This window comes from Rhinichthys klamathensis, unplaced genomic scaffold, assembly GCF_029890125.1.
Source record: "Rhinichthys klamathensis goyatoka isolate OS25496 unplaced genomic scaffold, OSU_Roscu_1.1 h1tg000442l_1, whole genome shotgun sequence".
Lineage (NCBI taxonomy): Eukaryota > Metazoa > Chordata > Actinopteri > Cypriniformes > Leuciscidae > Rhinichthys > Rhinichthys klamathensis.
Genome location: NW_026606938.1, coordinates 498,156 through 509,362, shown reverse-complemented (window position 1 = coordinate 509,362; position 11,207 = coordinate 498,156). Strand labels below are relative to the sequence as shown.

At 36.6% G+C, this 11,207-nt stretch overlaps 2 protein-coding genes across 4 annotated transcripts in view; one reads left to right on the top strand and one right to left on the bottom strand.

Moving 5' to 3' along the window:
• Positions 1-628: 628 nt before the first annotated feature.
• On the top strand, positions 629-4,911 carry pdgfrl (platelet-derived growth factor receptor-like). The gene is made up of 6 exons (XM_056236272.1): positions 629-814; positions 1,612-1,891; positions 2,817-2,968; positions 3,055-3,354; positions 3,447-3,583; positions 4,591-4,911. Exons 1-6 carry the CDS (start codon positions 760-762, stop codon positions 4,780-4,782), a joined length of 1,116 nt encoding a protein of 371 aa, XP_056092247.1. The 5' UTR covers positions 629-759; the 3' UTR covers positions 4,783-4,911.
• Positions 4,912-5,420: 509 nt separating this feature from the next.
• The window catches only part of mtus1a (microtubule associated tumor suppressor 1a), a 40,197-nt gene continuing 34,410 nt past the window's right edge, over positions 5,421-11,207 (bottom strand). For all 3 annotated transcript variants that reach the window (XM_056236246.1, XM_056236247.1, XM_056236249.1), the window contains 7 exons: positions 10,120-10,334; positions 9,737-9,842; positions 9,542-9,612; positions 9,314-9,409; positions 7,708-7,821; positions 7,469-7,566; positions 5,421-6,956 (listed from right to left, as the gene is read on the bottom strand). In XM_056236246.1, coding sequence (XP_056092221.1) covers positions 6,743-6,956; positions 7,469-7,566; positions 7,708-7,821; positions 9,314-9,409; positions 9,542-9,612; positions 9,737-9,842; positions 10,120-10,334 — 914 coding nt within the window. In that variant the 3' untranslated portion in view covers positions 5,421-6,742. The remainder of the gene's footprint in view (positions 6,957-7,468; positions 7,567-7,707; positions 7,822-9,313; positions 9,410-9,541; positions 9,613-9,736; positions 9,843-10,119; positions 10,335-11,207) is intronic.

Genomic DNA, 11,207 nt, shown 5'->3' with positions numbered 1-11,207 from the left:
AATCATTTCAACTTAAATTACATTACACTGACTTAAAAATGAGTTGAATCTTGTTTAACTTATAAAAAAGTTGAAAATTACGTAGAGTATGAGATGAGTATGTAAAAACATGTGGTCATAACTTATTGATCTTTTTTTTGTGTACATGCATCATCTATTAGAGCAAACTATTTCATTTGAGTTCTTGTAAAGTTCAATCCTCAGCATCACACGCTGATTACATTATTGTAAAACTGCATAAAGCAGCTGGCACAATAAACAATTACATTTAAGCTATAGGCTATTTTTCAAATATCAAATGAGGCAACACTGCCTACTTCATTTTAATAGAGTAGCCATTTATCTTCTTTTGTGTTCAGTTCAACAGAGGAAATAAACTCATACACGTTTGGATGCATGCAATGCAATGTTTTCCATGCAACTTGAGAGTGAGTATAAATAATGACATTTTTGGGTAATGTATCACTTTAATGTTTGAACGATATTTACTGGATTATCGAGCCAAGAGGCACAAATAGGCTGCCCACCCCATGCAGGGTTAACTACAGTCCAGCAGAGGGCATTAGAGGATCATTGGATGGGACTCATAGATTGACACTAAAGGGGGAGTGTGCAGATGGGCTCATTGGGCTGGGGGAATTCCTCTTTTTCGCGAAGGATGGAGCTGACTGTGCGTAAACGGGGTAGACAGTGGACGAAGTGTTGAATCACTGAAGAGTTGAAACACAGCCTTGTTGAAACACTCCCATTTCAGCCATCATGAAGCTCTGGCTCTTCTTCACACTGGTATTGCTTTGGCTGGAGGTCCAAAATGGTGAGCAGATCTCTCTTTGTTTCATCTGCCTTGCTATTCTTTCTTCAAGAAGTCAACACATTGTCTTTCAATGCTTGAAATAGTAAATAAGTTGAGAGATGTTATGGATGAACGTGTATGGTGTGCCAGTGGTGACATTGCTGCCCATAGAAACCAAAATTCCAGAGCAGAAAGAGGAGAGATCAAATCAGGGCAGTTTTACTTAAATTTGTGCTTAAATTATACAGCAGAGACGAAAGACAGAGAATCAGATCTGTTTGAGCTTATCAACAAGGCAACAAAAACTTTTTATGAAGCTATGACTTTTTTTTCCATCCAAACGTATTCCTCTAGATGTCATGATCCCTGCATGTATCAGAAATGAATTTAAAAGGTTCAGTAAACCACTATATAGTTCTGTTTTCTACATTTTCGCACATAGAACAGGAAAGGCACTATTGCTGTTTGTACAGCTGTGAGCAGAAGTAAATTTCCAGATGGCAGAATGCTCTCTTGCTTGCTCTCTCTCTCTCTCTCTCTCTCTCTCTCTCTCTCTCTCTCTCTCTCTCTCTCTCTCTCTCTCTCTCTCTCTCTCTCTCTCTCTCTCTCTCTCTCTCTCTCCTTCTTCTTTTCTTTGGCTTGGTCATAGGAGGCAGAGGAGTTATCAAGTGTCTCAAAGAGAGAAATGAAACACACATGCTGTATAATGTTCATGTCCTACTCACATAATTCAGAACAGAATGTTATTCCCAAAGTTTGTCACTCTCATCCCAATGCATCTGCTGGTGACCAGGAAAACTCTGTTTTGGTTTATGCAGGTGTGTGTCAGCAGGTCAAGCATAAAAAAGAGGCTGGTGAGAACCGCATAAGACCAGGAAGAAAGAGGGCAAAGGTTCGCTACCCCAAAGTTAAAGAAAAGGAGGCAGGAAGCAAGGGCCAGTCTATTCTCACCCAGGTCCTTGATAAAGGCCGTTTTCTCAGACTGGGCGAGAGCCTATCCTTGAATCCTGGGAAAACATTGGAACTGAGATGCAAAGGAACTAAGATTGGCTGGGCATATCCCTCTTACCTGGACACCTTCAATGATAACCGCCTTAGGTATCCTTTCTTCTCGCGTTATCCATTCATTTAACATGTTTGATTGAGAATAGTTTGGCTAAATCGGGCAAACGAACAGCTACAGGAGTATTTTATGTTTGCAATACAAGTGTTTCAAAGATGCAGGATTACATTGTCACATGATTCCGTTGCATGTGAAAGATTTAGTTAAAGAATCAATAAATGAAAAAAATAAATGAAAGAACACTTTCAATAATGTGTTCAAAATGTCCACTACAGAAAAAAATAAAATAAAATCTGGACATGGTGGTCACACAATGTTTGGTTGCAGTAGATTTTTTTAGTTGCTGGGGGTTGTTCTCTCATTAACATAATTGACCGAACATTTGCAGACATAAGAAAAATATTTGTTTAAATTAAATGTAATCTTTATCTAAAAAAAAACAACCCATTTCATTCTTTAACATTTCATTGAGATTTTTATTAATATTTTTAATTAGTTTTTGTTTTATTTTTTTCTGTTTTCATTTTAATTTTAATGAAAGGTTTAGTATTTTTTTTAACAGTATCTTTATAGTCTTTTACTAATTTTTTAAAACTAAAATAAAGTTGTCGTTTTTTTACATTTTTATTTCAGTTCAATTTTATTTTATAATTTATCAATTTATTTTAATGCTCTTAGTTTTAGTTTTAGTTAACTATAATAACCCTGTTTTGAACTCACTTCAAAAGCAGACACTGCAAAAACTGTAATTTAACATTGACATCAAAGATATTTTAAGCAAACAAAAAGAGATTATAATATTTCCCTTAATGGATAAAATGTGTTTTTTTTTCTGATGAAAATTGTTATCATCAATGTACATGAAATGTAACTTAAATTGTAGAATACGGCAGAAATAGTATAAGTCGACATATGGTGTAAGTATAATGTGTGTATACTTGTTTGACTCTGCTGTTCCAGCATAAAGCAGCATGAGCGGTACAGTCAGTTGATCCTCACGTCGCCCTCTGCTGCTGATACTGGGGAGTACAGCTGTTGGGTGTTGCTCTGTGATGGAGTAGAATGTGAAAAGGATGGAGACAGTACCTCTGCTACCTACATATACTTTACAGGTACAGCATCTGTTCGTATATCACACAAAGAGACCTATGTGATCTTGAACCTCCAAAGACATTGTTACAATTCTCTTTGTGTCTAGACAAAGATGAGCTGTTCGTCCCCTCTGCCATCCATTTTGAGATTATCTACCTGCGCCCTGACAAGCCCGCCACCATCCCTTGCCGGGTGACCAACCCCAAAATCAAAGTCTCGCTGCACAGGGAAGTTCCTGCGGAAGAAATCGCAGTGGATAGGACCCAGATATCTTACAATCCCACCAAAGGCTTCATCATCCAAAACCCCAGTCCAGAACATAAGGGAGCTTATTACTGCAAGGCCAACAGCACCACGAAAACCACCCTGCAAATATCCACTAAATACCAGTTGCTGTATGTGGAGGGTAAGAGGAGAACACAATAGTGTTGCTAATAACACTTGCTTTTAATCATGTTTTTGGCATTGTATGAATCTAAAAGAGATTTCCCCTTGTAGTGCCTAGTGGTCCCCCTTTTGCGACTATCGAGGCTTCATCGAACACGGTGAGTGGTGGAGACATCTTTAACGTTACATGCACAGTCCTGGGTGAACCTGAGATGAATGTCAGCTTCAGCTGGAGGTATCCTGGCCAGGTGAGTGTTACTTTTGTTATTTCCCCTCATCTGAGCTTCTGATTCAGGTTGATTGAGACTATCATTTTATAATGTATTAATCACAGTATTATGCCATTTTGTGGACACTACAGCTTTGATCATGATAACTATAAAAGGATACACCACCAGGCAAAAGTTGAGATTGCATAAGATTTTTAATGTTTAAAGAAGTCTCTTATACTCACCAAGACTGTATTTATTTGATCAAGAATACAGTAAAAACGGTAATTTTGTGAAATATTATTAATTTAAAATGTTTTCTATTTTAATATATTTTAAAATGTAATTTACTCCTGTGATGACAAAGCTGAATTTTCAGCATCATTACTCCAGTCTTCAGTGTCACATGATCCTTCAGAAATCATTCTGATATGCTGATTTGCTGCTAATTAATTATTAGTGTTGCTCAATTATTAATAATGATTCTTATTATTATTAATGTTTTTGCTGCTTAATATTTTTGTGTAAACTGTGATACTTTTTTCACAATCCTTTGATGAATAGAAAGTTTAAAAGAACAGCATTTATTTTAAATATAAATCGTTTGTAACATTATACATGTCTTTACTGCCTCTTTTGATCTTGTTGAATTAATTTCTTCCTTTAAAAAAAAAATCATACTTACCCCAAACCTTTGAATAGTAGTGTATCATGGTTTCCACAAAAATATTAAGCAGCACAACTGTTTACAAAGTTGATAATAAGAAATGTTTTTTTTTAACATCAAATCATCATATTAGAATGATTTCTGAAGGATCATGTGACACAGGAGTAATGATGCTGAAAATTCAGCTTAGCCATCACAAGAATACATTACATTTTAACACATATTTCAATGGAAAGCGGTTCTTTAAAATTGTAATTATATTTCACAATATTAGTCATGAGACTTAAAAAAAAAAAAAAAAAAAAAATCATAATTATTTCAAACTTTTGACCTGTAGTGTAGATTGAGATAAATAGGTTTCAATGTGTGTGTCTCTCAGGGTCAGAGGCCAGTGAGCATTCATGACTCCTGGAGGCTGATAAACCGTGGCGTGGGACACACCACACGCATCTCCCAGAGCGTCATGATTGTGGATGATGTTGAAACGATCGATTATGGAAAGTACATCTGCACCACCAAAAATAAGAACGGAGAGACATTGGTGGCCACATCGGTGAAGTCACGTGACTAGAAAGAACATCAAGATTATATACTGAGCTGAGCTGGACTCCATTCACACTTCAGGCTTCTTGCTTTTTAAATCATTATGAAAAACATGTATTCTATATATTACTTGGAAATAAAGTGCTTCTTTGACTGAGACTTGATAAAGAAAGTTAATGCAACACTATACTTAATATATAATGCACTATTACCAGTGAAATAGAATCAGTTATTTCAACCATGTTAACATGTAATACTCAAAATGGAAGGTGTTAAGGTCTATACGCATATTTTTACACGCATGAAATATGTCTGAGGACCGTGAAGGCTTTGTGCTCCGCTCTAATGGACTCCGTATGTGGAATGTGCAGCGGGAGCCCAGTGCTTATTTTGGTTCAGTGCGACACATTCAAAGTATGTTTCTCCTCCTCTCGCAGAGGTTTCTGTTATTGAATTATTAGCAATTCAAGAATAAGTTACAGTAGAATTCACCACTCAAAGAGAACAGATCATAGTAAAATGATGGCAAATTTCCCAGCTATTTACTATACACTTCTAATGCTTCCATAGACTTACAGCCAAAAGATGACGAAGAGCAATAAGAAAACCAACATATACAACAGGCTCCTGCATGCTTTCGCACATAAACGGCCTGACAAATACAGGTGATTTTTGAATTTCTTTATTAATTGCATATTTTCAAGAGTTTCAGTTTCACGCCAACATCCACACAAACAGCTTAGCAATACATAAAATAAAAATCAACTGAACTTCTTTGTATATAGCTTGCATGTAAAGCTGCAGTGGAGGGTTTCAGACAGAGGGGGCGCTTCTGAGGCCACTGGAACATGCTCAGTCAATTACATTGGTCTCATGATCAGACTTAAATATAAAAAATAAAGACAAACAAACTCTCAAATCTTTCCCCTAGGGCTCAATCAGACTGAACAATATACAAAACCCGTATTCAAGAAAATCTTTATGAAAAAAAAAAATTCAGCTTCCCAATAGTACATGCCTTCATTCACAGGGCTGCCTATGTCATTATGCCATTTCAATATCAAGCACTCGTCTGTTTACTGCATACCATTACGATTAGACAGCATTTCTGATTGCCAAAGAGGTGAGGAAAAGGGATAATTCAACCCTTATACAGGCGTTATTTAAAACATTAAAGCTTTTTAATCAACTAGTAATAATTCATTCTGCATTGATCATTGTATTGAGTCTCTCCTATGCAATATATGAATGATATGGAGAGCATATCTGAGATGAAACATGCATCATGATCTGGGTAAAGCTGACCTTGTTACAGTTCTTAAAATGTGTGATATAATAAGAATACCATTTACAAAATCAAAAATAAATTAGGCAAGACATTTTTGCATAAGGTTTTGAGAACACCTGGTTTTTAAAGTCAGTGAATATTTCCATTGGAGTAAATCGTAACAGTCAGTTTATGGAATGAGTAGATCTATGAAGTGCTGCTTTAGAAAATTTCACCTGGGGTCCTACTACATGAAATAAAGGGAAACCAAATGCTACACAAGCAACAGCATCTGGGAAATGTCCAGCTGGCATTTGGGCATTTGTCCCAGGGCAATGATAAATATGGATTTATACAGGTACACTTCAAGGCGTCTGGTGGAAAAGCTTCAGAAGTTGATAAAGGCCCAAGTCATAAATTCTGATGTCAGTCCTCCAAAGTCAGGAACTTCAAGCAACAAAACAATTCAGGAGGGGAAAAAAACAACTACTTGGAGAGAAACTTTCTTCAAGCCCTGAGATATTCCTTTTTTTTCTCCATAGACAGATGTGAAAGGCAAAAGAACGAGGGTGGCCTCATTGGTAAGTGCTGCTGTGCAATATTTTCTTTTTTAGTCTGTACAAGAGAGTTTATTCCATTTTGACATGGTCCAGACCAGCTTCAGCATGCAGGAAGTGCTCCGTCCTGTATGAAAGTGCTTCCTGGAAGCTGAAGGCTATTGTTATCTGGGCGAGACGGGAGGGCTGGAGAACACCCCAGAGTTCCGTGGTGACTGGAGAGTGAGGGACGGGGAAGGAGAGACCTTGCGCGGGCTGCTCAGATCACCGTTGTTAAGCTTCCAGATCAGCTCTTCATTCTCCATGGACAGACGTTTGTTCACTTTGGACTCCTTCTGGAGGGTTTCCTGCAAAACTGCCTGCTCTGTGGACAGTTGTCTAAAAAACGAAACAAGTCAGTGCTCAGGTAAACTTGATTAGAATAGTCACTAATACAGCACAAGATGAAAGAAGAGGTGGTGTCTCGACACAAAGCTTTGCTGCAATGAAAACGCACCTTTCCTGCCGTTACAAGAGCACAACTAATAATCAAAGTAATTCAATTGTCAAAGCATAGCCATAAGCAAATACTGTGTAACTTCAAAAACTTAGATGAAGTGTTAGAAGCTAGACATGTGGATTGAGTAAAATCATTTCTAAAAGCCTAGGGCAGGGATGGCCATCGTGATTTTGCCAAGTAAGACTTTTTTTTGTCCTAAAATTTAGTCCTAACCCTATCCCTACCCCTAAACTTAACACTACCTATAACTGATCCCTAAAATCAGAGGGAAATGATAGGTGAATAACATTGATGTAGAAGCACTTAACCCTTGTCGTAAACCTAAACTTGACAAACTGTAAACTTATGTCTCAAATCATAAGTTTATGAAGACAATCTTGTAGCACGCTACCTAGACAAAGCAGCATGTTTGTCCATTCTGGCTTTGAGGTCCTCGTTTTCCTGTTGCAGCTTCTTAAGATATTCATCCAGCTTCACATTCCTCTCCATCTAAGTATAAATCAAAGTCTTAGTGTTTCTCCAGCACAGACAGGAGCATCAGATTTATGTCATCTCTACTGTGATTAGAATGAACACAAAGGAGAATTTCTCCGTCTAAATGCTTTATGCAAAACAGATAATTGAGCTCACCAGTTTGTCTATCTGCATGAGTTTCTTGTCTTGTTCATGGATCCGCTTGTTTTTGATGTCCAGCACTACTTTAAGGCTTTCAAGCTCCTGCTCCAGATAAAGAGTGTGGGAGTCCTTTTCAACATAAAATAAACCAGAGAGATCAGGGATATACACTGGCTTTCCTAAACTGGATTCATCATTAAGACAGAAATTATTACATTTTCATGTTTACATTTGTGGGCTTTCTTTAACTTCAGGCACTTTAATGCCCAGGGATTGAATTATATTAAAATTAACACAATATATTGTTACATGAAGACCACATTAAACTGTTTTATGATACCTTTGTCATTTATGTTTGCTACTTTTCAAGGGCATTTTATATACAGTATAGACTTAATCATTTTACTCTTGTCCCAGACCCAGGTTCTCAAATTTTGTACCTATGAAAATCAATCATACATATTTATATAATATATCATACATATTTATATAATATATCATACATATTTATATAATATATAATACAAAATTAATATGACACACTACCATGTACACATGTGGGGGTTTCAAGATTTCTAAATGTTTTTGAAAGAAGTTTCTTATGCCCACCAAGGCCGCATATGATAAAAATACAGTAAAACAGTAATATTATGAAGAAATATTATTACAATTTAAAATAACTTCTCTATTTGTATACATTTTAAAAGGCAATTTATTTCTGTGATGGCAAAGCTGATTTTTTAGCATCATTACTCTAGTCTTCAGTCTCACATGATTCTTCAGAAATCATTCTAATATGCTGATTTGATGCTCAAGAAACATTTATTACTATTATTATCAATGCTGTGCTGCTTAGTATTCTCGTGAAAACAGAAACATTCTCATGATTTTTTTGATGAATAAAAAGAAAAAAAGCATTTTTTTCAAATAGAAATATTCTGTAACATTATAAATCTCTTACTTTCAATCAATTTAATGCATCCTTGCTTAATAAAAGTACAAATTCTTAAAAAAAATGTAATACATGTAGTTCATTAATATTACTCAGTACTTATTTGTGTAATTACACTGCTACAAGGACACCTTAAAATAAAGCGTAACCCAAATATCTTACTGACGCCAAACTTTTTAACACTGTAGTATATAATTACTAAATAAAATAAAAATAAGAATTCTCCTGTGGTGTATATGCATAAAAACTACTGGATTTTGTTAGTGAACAAACTAAAAGAACTGAGAATGTGAAGTGCGTTTTAAGAGTATTTGCTAAATGCATCCATGTAAATGTACAGTAAGACTATTTATTTTCTACCAGTCCACAAGGTCAAGTGTCTATAGTTGAAGAACCCATATATGAACTTTGCCTCTGCTGCATTGTCACACCATTCATAGGGCAGGGTCTGGCAGCATTATGCAGGGTAGTTATCTAAATAATTATCAGAATGTTGAGAGTTCCGGAATCTTCTTAGTCCTGATTGGAAAGACCTGTCTAATATTAACCTGCTATTCATAGAAAATACAATCTACTCAAAGCAGAGATGCATTACTATCAATGGCAATGGTTGAGTCGGTTTGATAACACCCCTGTGTAGCTCCCAAATATATGTGTTATGTACTGTACCTGCGTTCTCTCAGCTAGATCCATCCTTCTCTTCACCTCAGCGTTCAGTTTTTCTTTGAGGCTGTTATTCTCTGTCATGAGCTCCTGAATTTGATTCTGTTTGAGGAGAAATACACGGATATGAAAATGTTTGCTAAATTTCAACAGGGCAAAAAAATAAGAAAGGAAAAATAAACAGGGAACAAGAATGTTGTGGCTTTTGGAATTTTCTTTTGGTCATTGCCTTACAGATAATGTGTCTGATTCCATCAGTGTTGTGTTGAGAGTTTGCATTTCCTTTTCATGGGACTGTTTGAGTTCTGAAAAAGTGAAGTCAGGATATATTAATGAGTGGGAGGTAAAGCTTTTGGCTTCCAAAATGTAAGTAACAGGTGCAACATTTACACACATTTTAGATAAAAACCAAATCCCAAGATTATTTACCCTTGAAAGACTCCTCAAAGTGTTGTTTAAGGCTGTCCACCTCCTCTATATGGCTGACTTCCAGTTCCTTCTTCAAAGCCTCATGTTTTGATCGTAACTCTTCTATCTAGACAAGTACAAATCAAGTAATTTTGTAAAGGTCTCATGGTTTATTTTAGTGTATAAATGATCAAGAAATGAGATGTCATATGTCCAAACAACTAAAAGGTCAAGGCTCATATGCCAAAAACAAAAAGCTATGAAATTACTTTCCATAGTTATGGGAAAGTATCATGAAAATATCATTTTAAGTTTTTAGAAGACATCTAAAATTAACTCTATCCAACAGAAAGTGTGTCATGACACTGGAGAAGTGGACAAAAAAGGCCGACTGTCCTCCACACCTGCTGTTCCATCTGAGCTTTGCACTTATCGGCCTCCTCCTGGTAGGTCTGATGAACCTTCTCCCACTCAGTGGAGTAGAAAGTCTTCAGTCTCTCCTCAAGGTCAGCGAGGTCCAAGTGGTGCTGCTCCTGGACCTTTTGCAGGACTCCATCAAAGGCCGCACGCAGCTCTTCCTTCTCCTGCTCCAGACGCTCACAAGAGTAAGCCGAGCTCACTGAGGAAAAGGTCAGACCATTTGGACATTAGAAGATCGATTAAGTGATTCATTCAGTTAACAAACATCAACCTCACAGAGCACCATTTAGGATGCCTTTTTTGTGGATGATATGACAGCAACCCTCCAACTTAAAAAAAAAAAAGAGCAGGAGGACATCTAATATATTATGCACCGGTTTGTGATATAAAAATATAGATATTCTATAAGTAGACAGCAGTGGAATAACCAGAGCAAATGTTGAAAGGCCAATACGTCCATTTGTTGCTTTGACTTCGAAGCCCTGCCAACACTGTATGCTGTAAATCATTACTCAAGTATTCTGCATCGAGTCGCAGTTGTCTCTACAGTTATGGTATCTCCAGCAGTTCTGTAAATAAAGCGTCAACTGTTACTCAAAACACGTCAAATTACAACTGAGGGAAAGTTTGTCAAAAGGAACGCTAATCCAGAGAGGCATAATGAACAGATGTTTCCTAACCCGCCACAATGCTCTCTCAATCAGAACTGTGTCACAGATACTGTCCCTCTGAGCATTAGCTAAGTTTGCTCAACTCTTAGAAACAGATGACACTTCACTGCACAGAACACATTGGCACACAGGACTGCTGTGGTTTACACACAAAAGTGGCAAGCTGAATGCAGCAGCTGCTCCCTGTCTTTGTAGTGTACAAGTGTGCTGTTAAGTCATCCAGCTCATGAAGTAACAGGCTATTCTAGTGGGACCATTTGAGGTTGGGGTTTCTGGCTAAATATCTTTATTTGTATTAACTTACTTCAATATTTATATTTAAACAAATGACTATATTTATGCATTTAAATAAACACCTGTAGATAAGTATCTGTATTTATTCAATAAAATAAAAACTATTT